We start from the raw sequence: 26,286 nt of genomic DNA, 5'->3' as shown, positions 1-26,286 counted from the left end.
CCCTCCCCAATTCCTCAGAAAAGGGGAGCCCCCCTTTCCCAGATCAAGTTGTATCAGGACTAAGCACATCCTCTTTCCCTGTGGCCTGGCAAAGCAGTCCCAGAAAGAAGAAGTGATCAAAAGCTGGCAGGAAAATCCATGTCAGACAGTCTCTGCTTCCCTATTTGCAGAATGTATATTTGGAATAGATACGTGGAGAAGTAAGGAGAATTCCCAGTATGGTTTCCTGACTTGTATAGTGAGGGCTATTATAGTTAGAAAAGCAAAATGAAAGCTATTGGACTTGCCTCTACCAGGGAAAATTTTGAACCAAAGGAATGGTGAATCTAGGATGAATAGCAGTAATTAGTGTCACTCTTCAAGGACTTGAAAGTTTCAGGTGTTGAAGTTACCAACATATTTCCCCTTAACTCTATAGAAGACACAATGTCATGAAAAATCACAGTTGACTATTGAAAACTCAGGTAACCAAAGGCTCTGACTGAAGTTGCTGTTGCAGATGTGAGTTCTTACTTGAGCAGATTAACACATATCATGGTACAAAGTATGCAGTTACTGATCTGTCAAATGCATTTTTGGTGCCTGTCTTCAGGGACCACTGGAAGCAATTTGCTTTCAATTGGCAGAGCCATCAATATACCTCAACAGTTTTACCTCAAGGATATTTTAACTGTTCACCCCAGTGTCATGACTTCATTTGGTATATTTTTTATTATCTGTCTCTTTTTTAAAATATCACACTGGCCCACTGTGTCAATGACATTATGTTGATTGACCAAGTGAGCAGGAGGTAGCAATTATTTTAGACTTGTTTGCAACACCTATGCATATCAGAGGAATAAATCCAACCAAATTTCAAAGATCTACTGCCTCAGTGATATTTGTCGAAGTCCAGTGGTGTGGGGCATACAGAGATTCTCCTTCTAAGATAAAGAATAAATTACTATGCCTGGGTCCTCCCACCACCAGAAAAGAAATAAAATGTTTAGTAGGGCTACATAGATTCTGAGGAAGCGCATTCCTCTCTTGCGTATGTTACACTGGCTCATATACAAAATGAATTGGAAAGCTGCTACCTACGAGTGGGGCCTAAAATAGGCAAAGGCTCATCAATAGGCCTAGGCTGCTATGCAGGATGCTCTACCACTTGGACAATATGATCCAAAAGACACAATGGTACTTGAGGTGTCATTGGCAGACAGTGAATCTATTGGAGCCTTTGGAACTCCTGTATATGTGAATAACACAGGAAACAATTGGGATTTGGAACAAGGTCTATCATCATCTGCAGACAATTCTTCTTTTGAATTTATAGTTCTTAGTGGAAACTGAACACTTAACAATGGAGCATCAACTTACTATGCAACCTGAGATGCCCATCATGAGCTGTATAATATCTAGCCGAACAGGTCATAAAGTAGGATGTGCAAAGCAGCAGTCCACTATCAAATGAAAATGGTCTATGTGTGATGGTGTCTGAAAAGTCCTTGAGGGCACAAGCAAGTTACATGAAGAAGTATTCCAAATACCTATGGCTTCTCCTCCTTTTCTAATGCCTTCTGCTCCCAATGGTCATCTGACTGAGGGAGAGAAGACTCAGGTCTGGTTTACAAATGGTTTTATACTGTATGAAAGCACCAGCTATAAGTGGACTGCTGGTGAATTACAACCCCTTTCTGAGATAAACCTGCAAGACACTGATTGAGAGAATATTTTTATACTGGACATAACTTCAGGTTATTCACAGGGTCATTCATTTTGTTTAAAAAGAGAAAAGGCCAGTTATGAGAATTAATTTAATGTTGGGATTTATCTAATGGATTTTCTGAATGGGAAGAGACTTAGAAAGGGGATGATTAGAAAATTTGTGAGAATGATATACAGGGAAGAGATGTGTGAATAGATTTCTCCAAATTAGTTAAGGAAATGAAGATATTTGTGTCCCATGTAAATGTGCATAGAAGTGCTCTGCTCCCTCATCAGAGGAGTAGTTCAATAATCAGATATATAGGATGATCTGTAGCTCAATGGACCATTAACAATGTGGCTCTTAGTGGCAGAGATGGAGGATATACATTGCCTCTACAACATGGACTTCCATTCACGAAGTCAGATATGGCTACAGCTGCTGCTGAGTCCCAGATCTGCCAGTAGCAGAGACAAGTGCTTCAGATCTGATATGTCTTATTTCTCCAGGGTGACAAACCAGGGATCTAGTGGCAGTTTGACCGCATTGGATCATTTCATGAAAAGGACAACTGTTGGTATAAATCCTTAGTTTTGTTACAGTATTTGGCTTTACTGCACTTAATGCTTCTGCCAAAACTACCATTTGTGGACTTACAGAATGCCTTATGCACCATCGTGCTATTTCGTACCATATCACTTCTGCCCAAGAAACTCACTTCACTGTCAGAGAAGTGCAAATAGTGTACTCACAATCATAGAATCCACTGGTCTTACCATGTTCCCCACCACCTGGAATCAGCTGACCCAGTAGAACAATGGAATGGCCTTTTAAAGAGATAGTTACAGAGTCAATTAGTTGACAGCAGTCTGGAGAGCTGTTGAGCAGGGTTCTTCAGAAGGCTTTAGACCAGCATCCAATATATGGTATGATTACTCCTAGAACCAGTATCCAAGGGTCCAGGCATGAAGAGGTACAGAATGGATTGTTCACTCAATATCACCCCTAGTAATCCCTAGGAAAATATTTATTTCCTATTTCCATGGCCTTAGGTTCTGCTGGCCTAGAAGCTTTGGTTCCAGAGGGAAGAGCCCTCCTGTCAGGAGACACAAAAAATGTTTCATTGAACTAAAAGCTCAAACTTCACCATGTCAGATTCGGTTTCTGATGTCCTTCAGCCAACAAGCTAAGAAAGGAATAACAGTGTTAAGAGGGTGATTTATGCAGGTTGCCAAGGAGAAATTGGGACATCTTCTCCACAATGTAGGCAGGAAGAATTATGTCTGTAGTACAGGACCCTTAGAGCATCTTTTAGTTCTCTAAATCCTGTAATTTGTAGTGTTAATCCCGTCATTAATGTCAATGGGAAACTAAAATAACTGACTCCAAGTAGAATAACAAAGAGTCCAGACTCTTCAGAAATAAAGTATTGGGTCACCCTGTCAGAAAGAAAGAAAGAAAGAAAGAAAGAAAGAAAGAAAGAAAGAAGGAAGGAAGGAAGGAAGGAAGGAAGGAAGGAAGGAAGGAAGGAAGGAAGGAAGGAAGGAGAAAGGAAGAAAGAAAGAAAGAAAGAAAGAAAGAAAGAAAGGAAAGAAAGAAAGAAAGAAAGAAAGAAAGAAAGAAAGAAAGAAAGAAAGAAAGAAAGAAAGAAAGAAAAAAAGACCCCCCAAGGTACTTGCTGATGGTGGAGAAAGTACAGAATAGATACTTACAGATATGTAGCTATAAATATCAGCTGAATCTCATGACCTGTTTTAGAAATTAATATAATTTCTATGTTTCTATCATATTTTGTTAAGAAGGTGTTTCTTTCCTCAATTGCTTTATCATGTACTGTAAGTCAGTTAAAACAACATCTGTGGTTACCATATTTAAATTTTAAGATACTAAAGTATACCTCAAGGTACATTGCTACCTATTCTAAAATTACAGGTTAGCATACTTACATCATGTTTGGTATGATTATGAGATACTTAAACATATAATATGTTTGTGATTTTACATGGGATAGTTAAATTGCATTGGACATATAATGTGGTTATTGTTTGATTTGGAAATTAATCATGACATGAGATTTGATTGTGTGGGAAGTAGACAAATGGTGAACTTGTGATGACTGTTTTTGGTTGTCAACTTGAATACAACTGGAATTAAAGAAACCTGAGGAATATAAATTATTTGGTACACTTGTGAAGTCTTTTTCTTTTTTACATTTTAAATTAATTTAATCATTTGAGGAGGGAGCCTCCAACCTAAACATGAATTTTTAAGGTGGGAAGATCCACCTTCAATCTGTTCCACATCTTCTAGTGACAGCCTATCCAGGACATGGAAAGAATAAAACATTTGTTGCTTGCCCTCACTCTCATTGGGAAGTCCATTCCTTCACTGTTATTAAAGCCTATTTCTTCTGGATCGTGGTGTGCTCAAGTGCAACTAAGACATCAGGCTCATAGAATAAACAATTATTGGCTTTCTGGACGTTTCCTTTGGGAGACAACCACTGCAACCTACTCTAATAAATATTGTACATTTTTCATCAATTCTGTTTCTCTAGAGACCTCAGACTAATACATGGTCCTAATTTCAGAATTATATAAAATATATTATTTCAAATGTCACTAACCATTTTTAAGAAAATGTATACTTTAGAGTTATGAACAATGAAAATTTTTCTCTGAAGTCATGTTTAATTTTACTCAAAAACTTGTTTTATGCAATTATCTTGCATTTAGACCAAAGGTCGTCTTTATAACTTATCATTTGCATCACAAACACCATGGTATGCATAATTCTAGAAAACCCTGGAGGCTCTTCATTCTTAGTCAATAAGATGCTGTTTCATGTAGATCTTTAGTTTTTCCCAGGATTTACATAACGGTTTCTCAGTTTTCTCAAGGCTGATTTAACATCTTCGTTTCTCAGAGAATATATAATAGGGTTCAGTAATGGTGTACAAATGGTATAGAAAACAGAAAGGAACTTATCTACAGACAGTCTACTAAAAGGCCATATGTAGAAATAAATACATGGCCCAAAGAAAAGAATCACTACTGTGATGTGGGCAGTTAATGTAGAAAGTGCTTTGGATGATCCACTAGAGGACTGACGCTGGACAGTGACTAAAATGATGATATAGGAGATAATTAAAGCCAGGAAACAGTTTAGTGATATCATGCCACTGTTAGCTAAAGTCAAAATTTCCATTCTGTATGTGTCCATGCAAGCCAGCTTTATCACCAAGGGAAGGTCACAGAAAAAGCTATCCACCTCATTGGGACCACAGAAAGGCAGATTCACTGTAAATGCCAAGTGGCTCACAGAATGAAGAATACCTACTGCCCAGGAAATAGACACAAAAATTATACATACCCTCCGATTCATAATTAAATTGTAGTGCAGTGGCTTACATATTGCTACAAACCTGTCATATCCCATAGCTACAAGCAGCACCATTTCACTCCCAACAAAGCTATGAAGAAGAAATATCTGGGTCATGCAACCCTCAAAGGAAATGGTTTTGTGCTCAACAAAAAAGTCTGCAAGCATCTTGGGGGTGGCAAAGTTAGATTGGCAAATATCAATGAATGAAAGGTTACTGAGCAAGAAGTACATAGGAGAGTTCAAATGTGAGTCAGAGAAAATGATGACAATAATCATGACATTGCCCAAGACTGATGTCACATAGATGACAAAAAAGATGGTAAAAAGTACAAGCTGAAGTCCCCAAGAATTAGAAAGTCCCAGAAGCACAAATTCAGATATGGTGGATTCATTACTGTGAGCCATGTAGCCAATGTAAAGTCACCTAAATAAAAACCAAGAAAATACTGCCATCACTTGCCTTGTAATACACTTAATTCTCAAAGTCATGGTGAACTTTCAAGTGTATCTAATTAAATTATACATATAGAAAATGGAATATAATGTGAGAAATAATTATAATGAGATATAAATAATATAAGTAGGACAGGAAAATTATTGATTTTATCTTAAGGTTTTTGCTTTGTTTTAACATTTTGGTTAACATACGTATAAGTGTAATGATGAATACTTCAGAAGACTTTGATAACAATAGCTAAAAAAGTTTGGCAACAATAACTAAAAATAAAATGTTTATTGTAGTATGTACTAGAGAACATAATTACCAGGCAATGCAACTTACTAATATTATCTTAAGGTTTTTGCCTTGTTTTACTATTTTGGTTAACATATGTATACGTGTAATGATGTATCCTTCAGAAGACTTTGGTAACAACTAAAAATAAAATAAATATTGTAGTGTGTACTAGAAAAAAAAGTAACCAAAAACAAAAAGAGTTTATTAATTTTTCATCTTCTTTTCTAAAATCAAGAAAATGTTGCCATTACAAAATGTAAAATACTAACCTAACTTTTGGACAAATACACATGTGTGCATTTGCGTGTGTGTGTGTGTGTGTGTGTTGTGTAACAATGATCAAATAAAAAGAAGCTTAACTTGAAAATTGTGGTGGGCATGGAATGAGTTTAACAAGGGTAGCTTTGAGTAGCTAGAGTCAGGAAAGGGAGGGGGAAGTTATGTAATCCTATTTTTTTGAAAACATTTTTAAAAACCCATTTATATTTAAACATTTTTAATTTCTTGGTATCTAATAATTAACAGTGGTTTTAGTCTTCATATTTAAAAATATAGTAAATACCTGGAAAAAAACTGTCCACAGTCTCCTATGATTTTAAAATTTAAGAAGAATGGCTCAGATTCAATGTTTTTATCTCATTTTCTTCCCCTGATAGAAGACTACTAAAATTTTGACACTTGCAAGCTATGCGATTGAGCAAAGAATTGAATGTCGCTCAAATTATTTTCATTTCTAGAATTTCCAAGCACAAAAGGAGTTATAGTATGGCACAATGCAGAATTTATTTTCCTACACACAAGATGCTTGTAAACTTTTGTTAATGAATCTTCTGCTGCTGTACCTCAGAAAGAAATATTTTCAGCTTGCTAAACATCTCATAGAAGAACCAATATTGGTGAAAGATCAAGTTAGTTACATAAAAGTATTTCAGCATCACCTAAAAACTGTGTAAATCAAATTCTGAAACAATCGGTATGCACAATTGTTTTTGTCTCTATTAACTCATAATATCTACCTCACTACTCAAGCCTTCAAGCAAAACTTGCTGTTATTTTCTTAATAACTCAATTCTTCATTACAGGCAAATTTTGATAGTCAATAAACATTTGTCTATTTAATGGCTAAATGTTCTGTAAAAAGAAAGCATGAAAAAAGTTGCACATGAGCAGATAATGGCTATAACACAGTTCCATGGTTTTTTAGCAGATTCTGACCCAACTACTCTAAGAATTATCCAAAACCAGTATAGTTGGAGTCATCACAGAAAAATGAAAAAGAGAATTTTTCTGTTCTAGGTGGAATTTTCAGCCAGACCAAGATAATAATTTCTTCTTTGTAATCCTTCAGTTGCTAATTTTTTTGCATTAAGCATATGTATTTTATCTGTAAACAATATGCTCCATAATCCATGTTCAGTACTTACAGTTTTGATAATTTCTTTAACTTTTCTTTACTTTTATCAAAATTAGTATTCTTAAGTTAATATGTAATCATCTCATCTTCTTCTATGAGTCCTTATATTGAAAATATCTGTAATACAATTTTGACTTAGCTCTGCTCTTCTTGTTATCAACCACTCAACTGCAACAGCCTAAGGCGTATGTTCATTCTGGGAAGCTGCTTTTATTGGGAAGAAGTCTGCCTCTAGAGACATGTGCTAATCCTTAACAAGAGTGATTTTGTTTCCTGAAATACTTTTTATGTGAATAAAATGTGTGGGTTTTTTTTTTTTAGTTATTAGAATCAGGTGATAGATACATATGAAATCCAGAAATTGCTTGATATTAACAGACACAGTCAGAGAAGTGATTTTTCTCAGCCTCTAACTCACTGCCAATAAATGACCATAATTGCTTTAGCTAGTGTCTGTAAATAAAAAGAAGCTCATTACCTATAAAGACAGTTAAATTTGTTGTCTAGTTCTATCATCTATCTTAGAAATCCAAAGCTATACTCCCTTAAAATTGTTCTTCAAGTATTTTAGGATTTTCATTTTTCTCTCTATATCAGTATTTTTCAGTGTGTTTTATATAAGTTTTTCAAATCTCCAAATATTTTTATGTATATTTCATCTGTTCATTTTTAAGTATTAAACTTGAAAATAATATATTCTATCACTGGGAATATTTACATATATTTCATGAATTGGCACATACGTATGCTCTTAAGAATAATATTAAAATATATAAGAATGAACCTATAACAAGACCTGGCGCATAATTAGGCAAGTATAATTTTGGCTCTCTTGTTCCTAAAGTGTCAGTTAATTTTCTAAGATTTGTCTGAAAAATGTTCAGTGTCCTAGGTCATCACAGAAATGCAAATCAAAATGACTCTGAGATGACATCTTATACAAGTGACAGCACATGCTGGTAAGAATGTGGAGCAAAGGGAACATGCCTCCATTGCTGGTGGGAGTGCAAACTTGTACAACCACTTTGAAAAATCAATCCAGAGGTTTCTCAAAAAACAGGGAATAATTCTACCTCAAGACCCAGCTATACAACTTCTGGGAATTTACCCAAAGATGCTCCACCATACCACAGGGACAACTATGTTATTAGCAGCTTTATTCATAATAGTGAGAAAATGGAAACAACCTAGATGTCCCTCAACTGAAGAATGGATAAAGAAAATGGGGTCCATTTATACAATGGAATACTACTCAGCTTTTAAAAACAAGGACATCATGCAATTTTCAGGCAAATTGATGAACTAGAAAAGATCATTCTGAGTGAGATAACCAAGACCCAGAAAGATGCATGTGGCATTTACCCACGTATAAGTGGATATTAGCCATAAAGTGTAGGATAAACAAGCTACAATCCACAGACCCAAAGAATCCAAGGAGGGCCCAAGAGAGGATGCTTAAATCTCACTAAGAAGAGGTGATAAAATAGACATCTGAAGTAGACTGAGGGAGTGATCTAGGTGAGAGAACAGGTGGGGAGGTTAGTGGGGGTTAGGATCAGGTATGAGGAGAACTCAGGTTGGGGATAGGAGGTGAGGAAGAGAGAATAGAAGCTGGTGACAGGGAGCATCTCTGGAACAGGGGAGGTTCCCAGGAGTCTATGGGGGTGACCCTAGCCAAGACTTCTAGCTGTAAAGGTTAAGAAGCCTGAAGTCACCACCTCCTGTAGCCATGTGGGACTTCTAGCAGAGGGAGGAGAACACTAACCCATACATAAAAGCTTACTGCCAAATTTGTCTTGCCTATAGGAAGTGAAGGGATTAAGATGCCATTGAAGGAATGGCAAATCAATGACTTGCTGAACTTAAGAACCCACCCATGGGAGAGAGCCAACCCTGTCCCTATTAATGGTATTCTGCTATACTTGCAGACAGAAGCCTAGCATAACTGTCTTCTGAGAGGCTTCACCCAGCAGCTGATGGAAACAGATTCAGAGACACAGCCAAACAATAGGCTGATCATTTTTTTCTTTCATTTTGCTTATATGGTACATAACATTTACTAATTTTTGTATATTGAACCAGGACCACATCTCTGGAATAAAGCCCTTTTGATATGGTGGATATCTTTCTGATGTGTTCTTTGATTTGCTTGGAAGTAGCTTATTAGGTATTTTTGCACCAGTTTTCACAAGGAAATTTATCTGTATTTCTCTTTTTTTCCTTTAAAATTACTTAATAATTTTACAGCCCGATCTCAGCCTCCTCCCTCCCCTCTCCCAGTACCACTCTCACCCTTGACTACATTATCCCTTCTCCTTGAGGAGAGGACCCCATAAGGTACAAACCTACCCTGGCCCCTTGAGTTGCAGAAGGACTAAGTGCATCCTTTCCCATTGAGGCCTAACAAGGGGAAGAGGATCCAGAGGCAGGAAACAGTGTAGACAGCTTCTAATCCCACTGTTAGGGGGCCCATATGTTGACCAAGCTACACATATGCTATTTATGTGTAGAGGGTCTAGGTTCAGTCCATGCATGCTCTTTGGTTGGTGGTTCAGTCTCTTGTGAGCATACATGGACCCAAGTTAGTTTACTCTGTAGGTCTTCTTGTGGTGTCCTTGACCCCTCCAGCTCCCTCTATCCTTTCTTCTACTCTTCCACAAAATGCAGGAATGGCCTTTGTCAAAATCTAACACAGTTCTATTATAAAAGTCCGAGAGAGACTAGGAAAACAAGGGGCATAACTAAATGTAATAAAGGCAATTGATAGCAGATTTTTCTATACCAAAATGAAATAACATGGTGAGAAAATAAAAGTAATTCCACTAAAATCAGGTACACAATAAGTTTACAACTTCTTTCTATATCTGTTCAATATAGAACTTGAAGTTCTAGCTAGAGCAAAAAGACAACTGAAGGCAATCAAGGGGACACAAATTAAAAAGGAAGAAGTCAGAATATCCTTATTGGCATATGATATGATCGTATACATTAGTGACTCCCAAAATTCTACTAGAGAACTCTACCAGAGTGCAAACTTGAACAACCAGTTTGGAATCAATGTGGAGTTGTTCAGAAAATTGGGAATTTATCTACCTCAAGACCCAGCAATACCACTCTTGAGCATATACCCAAAGGACACTCTGTTTTACCACAAGGAGACCTGCTCATCTGTGTCAGTTACGGCTTTATTCATAATAGTCAGAAACTGGAAATAATCTAGATGCCCCTGGACCAATGAATAATTAAAGAAAATGTGATACTGTTGTAATAAATTTTTTAAAATGTTGGGATATATATTGTCTTTTATTATTAGCCCTAAGATTATCATGATGGTATTATTTAACCCACTATCACAAATAATGAGACACAGAGACCTGTTAGATTTGTAATTGCCTTATTTACCTTGGGCCCGGCAGATATTTCTACCTCACAATTCACCTCTCAGACCCCATCCAATGCCATCTACCTTAATCATCCTCATCTGAACTGTCTTTCATCCATAATCTCGTGGTATTTGCTTTTATTCTTCATCTGGGCCCTTCCACGCCATCACTGGAGTCCTTTTCCTAGTCCCAGGTTGTTCCTCCTCCACACTAACCCATCATGGCATACTCCTTTCTCCTCTTTTCCTGTCCCTCTGGTCTGTTTTCTGTGATTCTCTCTGTCCTCTCCAAGCCTGGGAACCTTAGGAACACCTACCTTATTCTGCCCTGATCAGGTATAGGACATTTAATTAGCCTATCAGGTAGGTTTACACAATACACATAGGTTTACCCAGATCCTGAGGGCTAGTAAATATGCATCAGACTAACCTCCAACACGGTACATTTACAGAATGGAGTATTACTCAGCTGTTTTAAAATACTATGTCATGATATTCGTAGGCAAATGGATAAAACTAGAAAAAAACTCATCCTGAGTGATGTAACCCAAACCCAGAACGGCAAAGGTGGTATGTCTTCACATATAAGTGGATATTATACTTTTCAGTAACTGATAACCAAGCTACAGTTCCTAGGCCCTATAAAATACTCAAGCGAGCATCCGTTTAACAGACTTCCAGCCTTAGACATCTCAATCCTGAATGTAAGCATGTATTGTTTTTACTTTCTCTGTGTTTCTTTTTCTGTCTTTACTAGTTGCTCAGTTATTTGTGTTTGGGAGCAATTCCCTACACAACTACCAGCACACCCTCCCATTATAAATTCGGGGGGGCCCATCTGAGATTTTTGTTGTCTAGCCTTGAATTCTATATAAAGTTGGTCCTCTTGAAACCATCTCCAAATTGCTGAAAATATATGTATGCATTACTTTGCACAGCTCAGAGCTTATTGTTCTTTTTTAATTTTAAGATTATATAATATATTTAATTTATGATTATTTTTAGTGACTTTAATGGCATAAATTAACCCTTTCATCTTCTCCATCTACAATCTCCCATATATTTCTCCATGTGATCTTTCAAATTCATGACCTCTTTTTCCATTAATTTGTTGTTACACGCAAATATGCATATATATGAAAATTTGTATGTATACATTACACACAAATATGTATGTATATTTAGGAATTCACATGAACAAACACACACACACAATTGGCATGTTCTTCCGTGAGGAGGACTATTTCTGTAATTCTTTGCATGACTTAGTTGCCTGTAGTTTTTTGTATAAGGTTGGAAGATCTTGGCCTTTCCCAAATCCACATTACCAGGTCGCTTGATGTTTGTAAGGTCATGCTGTTGAGACATTATGGGTGTAGCTTCTGACATGACAAATAGACAAAATTTCAACAAACTTTCAACAAACTCCCTGACCCCTCTGGCTCTTAAAATCTTTCCATTCCATCTTTAGCAATAATCCCTGAGCCTTAGATAAAAGAATTATTTTTGGATGTATCTTTTAGGATTAGGCTCCACAAGTCTGAACTTTTATTGGTTGTGGTTTTCCGCACTGTTCTCTGTCTGTTACATAGAAAAGTTTCCTTGAGGTGTGAAGAATATGCTTATCTGTGGATTTATGACAAGTATTTAGAATGTAGTTAGGGTTACTTCCAATTTAGTAAAGTAATGGCTGTGGTTTCTTCTCCAAGTTCTATGAGTCTAATAGGCTAAGTTCACAGTGCCAGTCATGGTTTTCCTCTTTGTGAGCTGTATTAAGTTCAATTAGAGTGCTGAGGGTTGCACCAAGTATGAATGCCATTACTGTACCCTTAAGGTTTTTATTATGCCATGAAGGTCTTTGTGGTTCATAGGCATCATAGCTAGTTAAGATTATCAGTTACCTCCATCCTTTGGAAGCACAAATGCTAACTTCTAATGCTGGGAATGCTAGTCTTCAATGAGGAGGCAAGTCAGATTAGTTCCATCTCTGGAGCCTCTGGGTTTTCTCTCTTAAATGCATGGCATGGTGTCTTCAGCGATAGTAACATTCCAGCTCTGGGAGGCAACCAACGGCAACAGCTGTGGTCTTTTATCCAAGCCTATGATATCTCATTAATATGATCTTTTCTACATAAAAGTTTATGATTTCCTTTATTTACACCCAATTAATATTTCATAGTGTACATGTTCCATATTTTTATTATTCATTTGTTCATTGAATAACATTTAAGTTATTTCTATTTCTTCACTCTTGTGAATAGAGCAGCAATAAACTTGGTTATGCAAGTACATATGGAATAGAATGTTGAGTTCTTTGGGCATATGCCATTACACACATATTCTGTATTATGTTGTCATGGCAGTATTCATTAAATTGCTGAGGCAAGGTCGTAGATAACGAGACTGAATTAGGACCTGGGATAGCAGGTTTGGGAAGATATATAGAAGAGAGGTTCAGGCAGAATCAATGGGATAGAGCCTGAAGAAGAGTTTTCAGGAGCTGGCAAGGTGGAGATGTTAAATATAGCATCTAAAGGACTTGTAAAGTATTTTATTTTTGTTAGTACTTTGAAAATTTTATACAATAGATTTTGATCATATTATCCTCTTCCCCAACTTCTTCCAAATCTATTTACCTAGATTTGTTGCTAATTTAAAACCTATGAGAATCAGAAAGGGAATAGATCCAGGGGATCTGGAAAATGGGGAGGAACTGGGAGTTGTAAGGGGAGAGGAAATTGAAATTGGGATATATTGTATGAGGGAGAAAACGCTTTTCAGTAAAAGGGGAAATAATAAAAATTATTGCAATCTATTTAAGGAACATCTTTTTTAATAAAGTGGATGCTTGTAGACTTTCTTAAAAAAACAGAGAAATAAGGTACAGAAAAACATCAGCTTTTACTTTAACCTCTAGAAGTGTGGAGATGAAAGAAATTTTTACATTTGATGGGTTTTTATGACCATTTTTTAATTTTTAATTTTATTTTTATTAATTACACTTTATTCACTTTGTATCCCACCTGTAGCCTCCTCTCCTATCCCTGCCCAATCCCACCTACCCTCCCTCTTCTCCTATGCCCCTCTCCCAGTCCAGTGATAGAGGAGGTCATGATAGGGTCCATCTGACCCTAGTCTGTCAGATCTCATCAGGACTGGATTCTTTGTCTTCCTGTGTGGACTAGTAAGGCTGTTCCCCCCTAAGGTGGAGGTGAACAAAGAGCCAGCCCAAGAGTTCATGTCAGAGACAGTCCCTGTTTCTATTTTTGCATAACCCTCTTGGACATGGAGCTGCCATGGGCTAATTCTGTGCAGGGGTTCTAACTTATCTCCATGCATGGTCCTTGTTTGGAGTTCAGTCTCAGAAAAGACCCCTGTGCCCAGATTTTTGGTGCTGTTGCTCTCCTTGTGGAGCTCTTGTCCTTTCCAGGTCTTACTATTTCCCTCTTCTTTCATAAGATTCCCTGCACTCTGCACAAATTTGGCTATAAGTCTCAGTATCCTGACACCCGGCTGGGTAGAGCTTTTCAGAAGCCCTCTGTGGTAGGCTCCTGTCCTGTTTCCTGTTTTCTACCTTTTCCAATGTTCATCCTTTTTATTTTTTGAATGGGGATTGAACATCTTAGCCAGAGTCCTCCTTCTTGACTGGTTTCTTTATGTGTACATATTTAGTATGTTTATCCCATATTATATGACCATTCATGGAGATAACCTAGAACCCCTGCACAGATGTAACCCATGGCAGTTCAGTATCCAAGTGGGTTCCATAGTAATGGGAACAGGGACCATCTCTGACATGAACTGATTGGTCTGCTCTTTGATCACCTCCCCCTGAGGGGGGAGCAGCCTTACTAGGCCACAGAGGAAGACAATGCAGCCACTCCTTATGGAACCTGATAGACTAGGATCAGAAGGAAGGGGAGGAGGACCTCCCCTATCAGTGGACTCAGCGAAGAGTAGGGGGGGGGGAGAGTAGGATTGGGAGGAGAGGATGGAGGAAGCTACAGGAGGGATACAAAGTGAAAAAAACTGTAATTAATAAAAATTTAAAAATTAAAAAAGAATTGTGTTGGTAATTTCTTGGGAATTGCATTGAATCTGTAGATTGCTTTTGGCAAGATGACCATTTTTATTATGTTAATCCTGCCAAGCCATAAGCATGGGAGATTTTTTCCAGCTTCTGATATCTTCTTCTATTCCTTTCTTCAGAGACTGAAAGTTTTTTTATTTTTTTTTCATACAAGTCTTTGACTTGCTTGGTTAGACTTACACCAAGGTACGTTATGTCCTTTGTGGCTATTGTGAAAGGTGTTGTTTCCCTAATTTATTTCTCAGCCCTTTTGTCATTTGTATACAGGATGGCTACTGATGTTTTTGAATTGATTTTGTATGCAGCCACTTTGCTGAAGTCGTTAATCAGCTGTCAGAGTTCCCCAGTAGAATTTTGGGGTCACTCAGGTATACTATAATATCATCTGCAAATAATGATAATTTGACTTCTTCCTTTCAGAACTGAATCCTCTTGATCTCCTTCAATTGTCTTATTGCTCTAGCAAGGACTTCATGTACTATGTTAAAGAGATGTGGAAAGAGTGGGCAGCCTTGCCTTGTCCCTGATTTAAATGGGATTGTTCTAAGTTTCTCTCCATTTAGTTTGATGTTGGCTATAGGCTTGCTGTATATTGTCTTTATTATGTTTAGGTAAGTGCCTTGTATCCCTGATCTCTCCAGGACTTTAAACATAAATGAATGTTGGGTTTTATCAAATGCTTTTTCAGCATCTAGGGAGATTATCATGTAGGTTTTTTTTTCTTTCAGTTTGTTAATATGGTGGATCACATTGATGGATTTCCGTATATTGAACCACCCCTACATGACTGGGATGAAGCCTACTTGGTCATAATGGATGTTATTTTCAATGTGTTCTAGGATTTGGTTTGTGAATGTTTTATTGAGTATTTTTTTTTTCATCAATGTTCATAAGGGAGATTGGCCTGAAATTCTCTTTCTTTGTTGGGTCTTTCTTTGAGGTTGAGGTATCAAGGTGACTGTGGCCTCATAGCATGAGTTTGGTAGTATTCCTTCTGTTTCTATTGTGTGGAATAGTTTGAAGAGTATTAGTGTTAGCCCTTCTTTGAAGGTCTGGTAGAATTCTGTTCTGAAGCCATCTGGCCCTGGGCTTTTTTTTACATAGGAGACTTTTGATGACAGATTCTATTTCCTTAGGGGATATAGGACTAATTAATTGATTTATCTGTTCTCTATTCAGCTTTGGCAAGTGGAATCAATCAAGAAAATTGTCCATTTCATTCAGAGTACAAATTTTGTGCTGTATAGGCTTTTGAAGTAAGACCTAATAATTGTTTGGATTTCCTCAGGGTTTATTGTTATGCTCCCCTTCTCATTTCTAATTTTTTTGTTTGGATGGTAACTCTCTGCCTTTTAGTTAGTTTGGCTAAGGGTTCGTCTATCTTGTTGATTTTCTCAAAAAACCAGCACTTGGTTTCATTGATTCTTTGAAGTGTTTTATTTGTTTCTAATTTATTGATTTCAGCCCTGAGTTTGATTATTTCCAGCCATCTACTCCTCTTGGATATGTCTGCTGCTTTTTTTTCTAAGGCTTTCAAAGTGAGCCTTTAAGTTGCTTGTATGAGATGTTTCAATTTTCTCCGTAAAGTCAGTTAGTGCTATTAATTTTCCTCTTATCACTGCTATCATTGTGTCCCATAAGTTTGGGTATGCTGTGCCTTCATTTTCTTTGAATTCTAGGAAGACATTAATTTCATTTCTCACCTGACCCAGCTGTCATTGATAGCAAGTTGTTCAGTTTCCATGTGTGTGTAAGATTTTGCTGTTTCGCTAAAGGTCCAGCTTTAGTCCATGGTGGTCAGATAGGATACAAGAGATTATTTCAATCTCCTTGTATCTGTTGAAGCTTGCTTTGTGACCAGCTATATGGTCTGTTTTGGAGAAGGTTCCATGAGATTCTGAGAAGAAGGTAAGTTCTTTAGTGTTTGGGTGAAAGCTTCTATAGATCTCTGTTAGATCCATTTTATTAATGACCTCTGTTAGAGTTATTCTTTGTTTAATTTCTGTTTTTTTTTTTTTGACCTGTCCTTTGTTGAGTGTTGAAGTCTCTCCCTATTAACGTGTGGGGATCTATGTTTGGTTTACATTTTATTAATGTTTCTTTTACAAATGTGGGTGCTCTTGTATTTGGGGCATAGATGTTCAGAATTGTGATGTCTTCTTGTGGAAGTTTCCTTTGATGAGTATGAAATGACCTTCCCCATCTCTTTTGAATAATTTTGGTTAAAAATCTATTTCATTGCATTTTAGAATGACTACTCCTGCTTGCTTCTTGGGTCCATTTGCTTGGAAAACTGTCTTCCAGCCCTTTACTCTCAGGTGATGTCTGTGTGACCTAGATGTGCTTTTTGAATGCAACAGATTGTTGGACCTTGTTTACATATCCATTGTTAATTTGTGTCTTTTATTGGAGAGTTGTGTCTCTTGATGTTGAGGGAGATTAATGATCAGTTCCTGTTAGATGCTTTGACGCTTTGATTTTGCTGTTGGTTGTGATGGTGTGTTTGTGTGTTTGGCTACTTTTAGTTTTGCTGTAGTGAGGTTATATGTTTCCTGTGTTTTACTGAATGTAGTTAATTTTCCTGGGTTGTATTTTCCTCCTACTATCTTCTGTAATGCTGGATTCGTTTGCAGGTATTGCTTAAATTTGTTTTTGTCATTATCTTGTTCTCTCCATCTATGATGACTGAGAGTTTTGCTGGGTGTGGTAGCTTGGGCTTACATCTGTGTTCTCTTAGAGTCTGCATATCTGTCCAGGCTCTTCTGGATTTCTTGGTCTCTGTTGAGAAGTTAGGTGTGATTCTGATAGGTTTGCCATTGTATTTTACTTGGCCTTTTTCCTTTGCAGCTTTTAGTACTTTTTTCTTTGCTCTGTATACCTACTGTTTTAATTATTATGTGGCAGTATGATTTTCTTTTCTGTTCTAATTTATTAGGTGTTCTGTAGGCCTCTTGTATTCTTATAGACCTCTCCTTTAAGTTGGGGAAATTTTCTTCAATGATTTGTTGAAAATATTTTCTGGGCCTTGGAGGAGGGAATCTTCTTTTTCCTCTATTCCTATTATTCTTAGGTTTTGTCTTTTCATATTGTCTTGGATTTTTTTGACCATCTTTGTCAGGAATTTTTTGGATTTAATATTTTCCTCGACAGATACATCAATTTCTTCCTTTGTATCTTCCACACCTGAGTTTCTTTCTTCCATCTCTTGAAGTCTATTGGTTATTGGTCTATAGTTCCTGTTTTCTTCTCTAAGTTCTTCCTCTCCACAATTTCCTCCATTTGTGTTTTCTTTAATTTTTCCAATTCTATCTTCAGATCTTGAGCTGTTTTGTTGATTTCCTTCATCTGTCTGATGGTATTTTCTTGTTTTACCTTCAATTCCTTCACCAGTTTGTTTGAACATTCCTTTCTTTCATTTATTTCGTTCAGTGATTTAATTATCTCCTCTCTAAAGGCCACAAACTGTTTTGCTTCATCTTTTAGTATTTCTTTATGGATTAACATAATCTGTTTGTCTTTATCTTCTTGTATTTCTTTACAGAAGACCATAATCTATTTTTGTCTTTCTCCATTTCTTTATGTTTTGCCATAATCTGTTTGACTTTATCTTTCTTTAATTCTTTACACATTTTGTTTCCTCTATTATCCTCTTCATAAACATAGATATAAGGTCATCTTCTTGAATTTCAATTATGCTTTGCTGTTCAGGGGTGCTTGCCCCTGGATAACTGGGTTCTGAAGATGCCATATTGCTTTGTCGTTTGCTGGTTGACCTTTTCCGTTGGCCTCTACCCATTGCACTATCTTAGGTGTTGGCTTTTAGTTTCTGGTGCTCCCTGGAATCCTGGGTTGGGGAGAATCCCCTTGGCAGGAAGATGATTTTTCCTGAAGGAGGCCTCCTCCGCTTTTGGGTATGGTCATTGAATGGCAGGCTTTTCTCGGGAATTGCCACAGCTCACCTCAGGCGTATAGACTTGAGTGGTAACTATGGTCTTTGTTAGTCAGGGGGGCTCTCTTCTCACCCGTAGAAGTCCTGGAGACAGCTGCCCTGCTGCTGGGTTTCTTGCTCTTAATTTAGTCATCTGCTGCTGTTCTTCTTATACTGTTTTCTAGGCACAGCCCTCTTGAAGCAGCTTGGAGCCCTGTGGTTTGGTCAGTTAGTTATGGACAACTAGTTGCCCCTTGTAGCAGTATCTGGGAGCTGGTCTCAGGGGTTCCAGGCTTCTGTAGGTCTGAGGTTGGAGCTATGTGCCCCAGTACCCAAGCACTAATCAATGGCAGGTGAGCACAGCTTTCATGTGTGCAGCAGGAGGCGAGAGCCTGGACCTAGCAGAAACTCAGAAACTTTTCCAGAGCTGGGTTTCTTGAGGTTGGACCAGATTTTTAACCCCTACTATGGGGTTTCCTCCTAACAAGAAGATACAGTCTGTGGTGTTTGGGGGCCCACAGTTCCATCTGGAGTTGAGAGTAGAGCAAGCAGGCAACTGTTGGCTCCAAGCTGGCAACTGAGTGCCTGCCAGGAGCTTTCCCCCAAAACTTTTCCATGTGTGTGTTTGGGGGGGAGGGGTTAGCTGAAAGCTCTAAGCTCAGACCTGCTGATTCCCTCTTTATGGGAATTTATGCTGATTCCCTCTTTTTCCACAAAAGGGAAACTTGCTCTCTGGGGCCCTGGGTCCACAGTTCTGTCTGGGATGGTGAGTCAGGTGTACAGCAGGTCTCTGGGCTGGATAATGTGTGCCCCACTCTGGGCTGGGAGCTGAGGGTCCCACTCTTGGATGGTGTCTGAGGGCCCTGATCTGGGCTCATGGCTGTGCACCCACAGGTCCACTGGTCCTTTTCCAGGGATTGACTACATGACCTGAGGTTGGTCCTGATTGATTCCCACACCATGGGATTTCCTCTCACCTGGGAATCACAATCACTGGTGTTTTAGGGCCCAGAGTTCAGCCTTTTGTTTCCTGCTCCTCAGACACAGTGTTCTCCCAGTGCCGCCATCTTGCATCTCCTTGACAATTTTTAATAAAATGAACTAAATACATTTTTATTAAATAGAAAATATTATTGCCTATGTCATTCAATTTTAGAAAACATTAACATTTGTGAATAAAGATTATAACATCATTTGAAAATAGAACACACACACACAAGTACACAGTATAGTTGATGCTTTTCATATACTCTTGACTATGTGGCCTTCCACTGGAATGTGGTCAACATATAAAGGGCTACACCTTTATAGATAACTGAATCTCTCTTCCAAGCTATTATTAATCTTTACTTACTCCATATCTACAAAGATTTAAAATCACACTTAAAATATAAATCACTGATGTTCATGATAAATAGATAAACTACTTGCCATTTTAGTAAACATACACAAAATTAAAAAAAAATGTATCTGATCAACCGTGTGAATAGTTGTGCTGACATGAAGCAGAGAAATTTTTTTGTTTGGTTTTTTATTTTTAATTATACTTTAATTACTTTGTATCCCCCGTCTAGTTCCCTCCCTCCTCCCCTCCCAATCCCTCCCTTTCTCCCCCATCTCCACACACTCCCCTCCCCAAGTCCACTGGTAGGGGAGGGTTTCTTTTTCTTCCTTCTGATCCTAGTCTGTCAGGTCTCATCAGGAGTGACTGCATTTTCTTCCTCTGTGGCCTGGTAAGGCTGCTCCTCCCTCAGGGGGAGGTGATCAAAGAGCAGGCCAATCAGTTCATGTCAGAGAGAGTTCCTGTTCCCATCACTATGGAACCCACTTGGACACTGAACTGCCATGGGCTACATCTGTGCAGGGGTTCTAAGTTATCTCCATGCAGAGTCTATGACATGATGGACCACAATTCACAAATATTATGTTTTCATATATTTTGAAATATATCACAGATAAACTTGTCTGTGTGCGTAAATAGTTGAAATATCAATTTTTGCATACTAGCCCCTAATTTTTTTCATTTTATGTATTGCATTTTATGAGATACTTTTTTTAACTTTTATTAATTACAGTTTATTCATTTTGTATCCCCCCATAAGTCCCTCCCTCCTTCCCTCCCAGTCCCACCCTCTCCCCCTTTCTGCATGCATGCCCCTCCCCAAGTCCACTGATAGGGGAGGTCCTCCTCTCCTTATTTCTGATCTTAGTCTATCAGTTCTCATCAGAAGTGGCTGAATTATCAGGGTTCTAGGTTATCTCCACAGATAGTCCTTGGTTGGAGTATGAGATACTTTTAACTGCAATTTCAATATCTATTCCAAAATGTTTCAAGGTATCTCTCTCAGACTGTAGTGAAAAAGAGACTTCACAAATGTCAATGAGACCAGGGATATTCAATATAAAGTAAAAATAACATAGTAGTTATTAACTGCTAAAATGTATTAAAGGAAATCATAAAGATTATGTAAAGCTGCAAGAGAGACCGAATAAGGAACAATGTTGCTAAGATTATATCCTATCCAAGGATGAGTTTCAGAACTCTTGAAAAAGGGTGTGAATGTGGACATGAAGTGGAAAACTTATCTTGATTGGCCTTGGCAAGAAAAAACACAAAAGAGTTTAAGTATTTCACTAAAATATTCTATCAAGAATTGAGAATAGGTCTCTGAGTTTCAAGCTATCCTGGTCTACAGAGTTTCTCTACATGGAGAAACGCTGTCTCAAAAAAAAATTCTACATAAACTGTTTCTTGTATTTTAGACATTGTTTAGGAGAAATGACTTGAAACACAGGTAGCACTTAATTTTCCATGCAATACTACATTCATATATATATGAATGTATATGTATGAATAAACTGGTATATGTTTAACATTAGCCTTTTAACTTATTTTTCAGATTTCACTAAGAAACTTGTATTTGGTCCAAATGTAGGAGTTGAAAAGCTATTTATATCATAGACTTAAAAACTGATATAGAAATTGTTATCTAGACTCTCCTAGATTTTCTGCCACTTATATTTTAAATGGAAACAGAATCATTCCAACTGATTAAAGAGAGCCAATTACAGGAAAAATTGAAATATAATCTTTTGATTATGTAAGATCCCATATGCTAAGGTGTGATCACAGGAAAATGATTTGGCTTATAGTTCATTAATATTTTGGGAGCATTTTCCCAATCTATGAATCTCATTTGTGCTCATGTACTTATCACAGATCAGTAAATTGGCTAGCCACTAAATTTTAGAAAATTAAGCATTTGGGTCATAAATACATTTTATGTACAAAGACTTTGTAGTCACTTCTCAAAGAAAATTAAAAGGTAAAATTTATAAATTAATCTCTCAAAAAGAATTGGGTCCTCATCCACTTTTTTTGGATCATATTCACATTTAACTATTACCAAAACAATTACTGTATACATAACAATCTGGAAATGTCCTTATTTCTTCCAATAATAATCAAATATGCAGTACCTTTTTCTTTTGGGGGAGGGACACATAACTCTGCTTAGGAAATAACTAGGAAACCCTTGTTAATATTCATTAATCTTTTCTGTTACCTTTCTTATTTATTCCACTGTTTAGGTATGAAAAGATTTTAAGGTAGACAATGGATTTGAAGAACTTCAGTTTTATTTTAATAATGGGAAAACCTTGCTAGTATTGGCATTTCAGAAATTTTTGGTGGTCTGAGGTAATGAGCTGCACATTTCCCCATGATGACAGCATTTATATCTCTATTCCTTGGTGTATAAATAATGGGATTTAGGATGGGAGTGAAAACTGTATAAAGTACAGCATTTTTTTTCCAGAGGATAGGTAATAAAGGGCCACACATAGATGAAGATGCAAGGTCCAAAGAATAATACTACTACCATGATTTGAACAGATAGTGTAGAAAACGCCTTGGCCATGGCAGCCGAAGACTTGAACCAAACTGTGACAAGAATTATTACATAAGAGCTCACCGAGAGAGAAAGTTCTTAAGGAAAGAATTCCACTGTTTACCACAATTAGTATTTCAGGAAAGTGTGAGTCAATACAAGCTAGCTTGACCACTCGAGGAAGTTAACAACAAAAGCTGTCTACTTCATTGGGTCTAAAAAATGCTAGGTTTACAGTAAATAATAAGCTCAATGTATGCACCAAGCCCACAGCCCAGGAGATTACCACTATGACAGTACATGTATTTTTGGTTCATGATGATCATATAATATAGAGGCTTACATATGGCCACATATCTGTCATAGGCCATGGAAACCAGGATTACCATCTCTCCTCCTGTAAATAGGCTGGGCTATGCAGCTGCTAAAGAAATTTGTCTTATGTTCACTCAGAAAGTCTGCAATCATTTTAGATGAAGCAAAAGAAGCCTGATCCAAGAGGAAATACATGGTGGAGTGCAGGCTTCTGTCAGAAGTCACTGCTTTGATGATGAGAAAGTTTCCTAATATGATGACAATGTACAACGCAGAGAAGAAAATGACCCGTCCTGCAGGCTAGTCAAACAGAGTCTACCTGAAAGAGAGCTTGGAAATGATAGGGACAGTGACGCAAAGAATGGAGACCAAGACAGACTTCTGATCAAGGTCTCAGTTTACTGAACATGCAAACAACACTTATAAAGCAAAGGGTTACAAGCAATTTTGTTTCACAGTAACAACACATCAGTTGTTGTCAATGCCACCTGGAAAGGCATTCAAGAATTCACTCAAGGTTTCACCAAGTTTGATTTCTGGTTGCACGGAGCTGGCTATCTACTTCTCAGGCTCAGAAAACCCTGGAGGAAAAGTTGTCAGTGTCAGACTCCCAGAGGTTGCCAAGGCCAGTCTCTGAGAAACTGAGCTATGGAGAAGACCCGCATCTGCCAAGTCCAGGAGGCAGAATTCCAATTACCAGACTCCTTCAAGAAAACAAAGAAGAAAAAGTGACGTTCCTGAGAGTCCAAGCAACACAAACTCAGACACCACTGAATAATTGATCTTATCCATGGATTCAGGTTAGAGACTTTCACTGAAACAACCTTGAAGAAGAGAAAATGAGAAGATATTATAACTATAAAATAATATTTTAATGCAGAGGACTCTTAGCCATCCAGCCTAATATTTACTAAATACCAAATTTAAATACCAAACATTTAAACAACCGTGCCAACAAGTCTAAACAGATAAAAGCAGCTTATGATTGTGTCTAAAAAATGCTTAATAATTAAGAGACCTCTACCATCCTCGCCCAGCCCAGAGTAACACTGGAGGTCTGTTTTGGCCTCACAATGGGGTCCCACGGACATGTTGCCAACATCTGTCTTGGGAGACTTCAGATACCTTCTTAGTTCTCTTCATATGCAGGAGACCAGACCTTTAGCCAAAGTCCTAGGATTGCTATTGTCAGACCCAGATACAATATGCCTAACTGTAACCCTTTACCATCCCTTTATTTAGCTAAAGGACAATAAATGTTCATTTTACTGAAGTCAAGCCAACACTTTTATAGTAATCTTACAAAAAAGCACCTTAAAGTTGACATATATGTCAACTTACAAAAAAAAAGCTCCTTAAAGTTACATATATGTTTGTAAAATATAAACATTTACAAAGTTTATATTTTAACTGAAAGAGTAACTTGGTAGAAGCAGTGTCTACAAAAATCTTGGCCTGACAGCCTCTTAAGCAGAGCAAACATAGAACTAGTGACTTGTTTGCCAATTTAGCGAGTAGAGGGCCAGGGGCTTGTTAAACTTGTGGTCTGTTTACGTAGTTTATTGTTAGTTAATTAGGGGTTGTTAATAATCAGAGATAAGATACTTGAGCTAGTCTATCCGTAAAACTCATAGTATAATACAAAATTTTTTGACCTCCTATGTTTGCCTATCTTCTTTCTGCCTCATCATAAGTATCTGTGTTTGGTAATGGTTTTGTAGTAGTTTTACTGCAGTGGGAATATCCAGAGCATTTATCCTAACAGATCCTGATTAAACATTTTCTTTAGAAACCCTAAAACTCTTGTCCTTTTACTACCTACAATGTTTGGTTTTTCCACAAGCAATTCCTGATGCTGAATCTGATTTATTACCTCTCCTAAAATTTTATTTTCCTTTTACTCTTATTTGCTAAAGCTTTTAGTGATCTATTAGAAATGTTTCCTTGAATAGTTAATTGTACTGTTTCAAGAATCAGAGAAACAGCAAAAAGGAGCTCATCAATTCCAGTCTTGTAACCAAATAAGCATGGGACTTAAAATACGTCTTTTGGCTTAGATGGCTGTGTGAGGATTCTTGCTAGGGACTTCCAGGAAGCTGATTCCCGTAGGAAATGTGTCTTCTCGTCTGTTTGCATAATTTTATGCTTGAATAACACATGTTTATGCTATACAGGCTTTCTGGAGTTAGTGTAGCACCTATATCCACAACAGCTGCCAAAGCAGCTACCAAAAGTGTTCAACTCTGACCTTGCCGACTTCCATCAAGCTGGACCTGCACTTTCCCTCCCAGCCATGGATGTTCTTGCAGACCCTGGACAGCATCAAATCAGCCTGTTCTTCCTGGACTTGGCCAGCATTTCAGCCTTTTGACCTCCCTACAGCACCCCCAGTGTCAGCAGGAAGTAGCCAGAAAAAAATATACACCCATTATTCACTTATTTTAAAAAGGCTGGAACGATATGCTTCAAGGACCAGCAGCTCCAGGTTCTCCTAGCATTCCTCAGTCCCTATCTGCTCCCTTGCATGGCTGGCAACTTTCTACTGACAACCCTCTACCCTAAATTTCCAGGGCAGAAGCTTCCCCTCCTCCTCTTGACCATGTAATCTGACCAGTTTGTTGCTATTATTTCTTCTCCCTCTCTTAACCCCTTGCATGACAACCAAGAGCTGCTTCCAACGAACCTAAAGTTATATACTTTAACTTAACTTACATGAGAAGTAGCCCAAGTTCCTCATTTTTTAATTGTAGAAAAAGGGAGGAATGTTAGGATTTTGGAACTATACATGCTCCTGGGTTGCCTAGCAACTTATGATGTCATTGTATCGATGGCCAGGTGGTCACACTTGGAAGGCATGGTAACCTTCCCCCTTAAAGGGACCAGCCGGCCATGTGGTCCCTCTCTTGGTCCCTCTTGCTCCTGGACTCTTCCCTCTTGCTCCCCCTGTTGCCCCCTCTTGCTCTCCCCTTTTGCTTTCGGGGCACCCCCTCCCTTTCCTCCCATCATGTCCTGCTCGCCCCCCCTCTCCATCTTCACCTAAAAAAAACCACTTTCATGGAAGATTTGTTGTAATCATCATTACTTAAATCATACCCGAACATTACAATGTAGCATCCATTGGAGGACACCATGCTTCAACAGAAGGACACATATGCAAAAATATATAAAAAGCATAAGTTGAAGTTGGTTGGTTTAAAAAAAAAGAACTCAAAGCAGAGGTGGATAGGGAAGGGAGAGTGGATCTGGAAGGACTTGAGGAAGGAAGTAAATACGATCCAAATACTATGTACAAAATTCTTAATGAACTAGTAAAAACTTTCAACATTGGTAGAAACTTTTATACTTCTGAACAGGTTTCTCAGTTAAATAAGATAAATGGTTATTCAAATGCTGACCTGTGATAACAAGACTGGAGAGCTACAGGACTGAAAGACTAGAAGACTGAAGTAATGATTTACAA

At 37.8% G+C, this 26,286-nt stretch overlaps 1 protein-coding gene and 1 pseudogene across 1 annotated transcript; both read right to left on the bottom strand.

Moving 5' to 3' along the window:
* Positions 1-4,540: 4,540 nt before the first annotated feature.
* LOC129676054 (olfactory receptor 4K1) lies at positions 4,541-5,476 on the bottom strand. Its single transcript, XM_055606332.1, has one exon. The coding sequence runs from the start codon at positions 5,474-5,476 to the stop codon at positions 4,541-4,543; it is 936 nt and encodes a 311-aa protein (XP_055462307.1).
* A 16,788-nt stretch (positions 5,477-22,264) lies between these two features.
* On the bottom strand, positions 22,265-23,618 carry LOC129676147 (olfactory receptor 4K5-like; annotated as a pseudogene).
* Positions 23,619-26,286: the final 2,668 nt, after the last annotated feature.

The sequence above is a fragment of the Psammomys obesus genome, unplaced genomic scaffold, assembly GCF_907164565.1.
Source record: "Psammomys obesus unplaced genomic scaffold, mPsaObe1.curated_primary_1811, whole genome shotgun sequence".
Taxonomy (NCBI): Eukaryota; Metazoa; Chordata; class Mammalia; order Rodentia; family Muridae; genus Psammomys; species Psammomys obesus.
The sequence above is the reverse complement of the archived record's forward strand: the minus strand, read 5'-3'. Positions and strand labels throughout refer to the sequence as shown.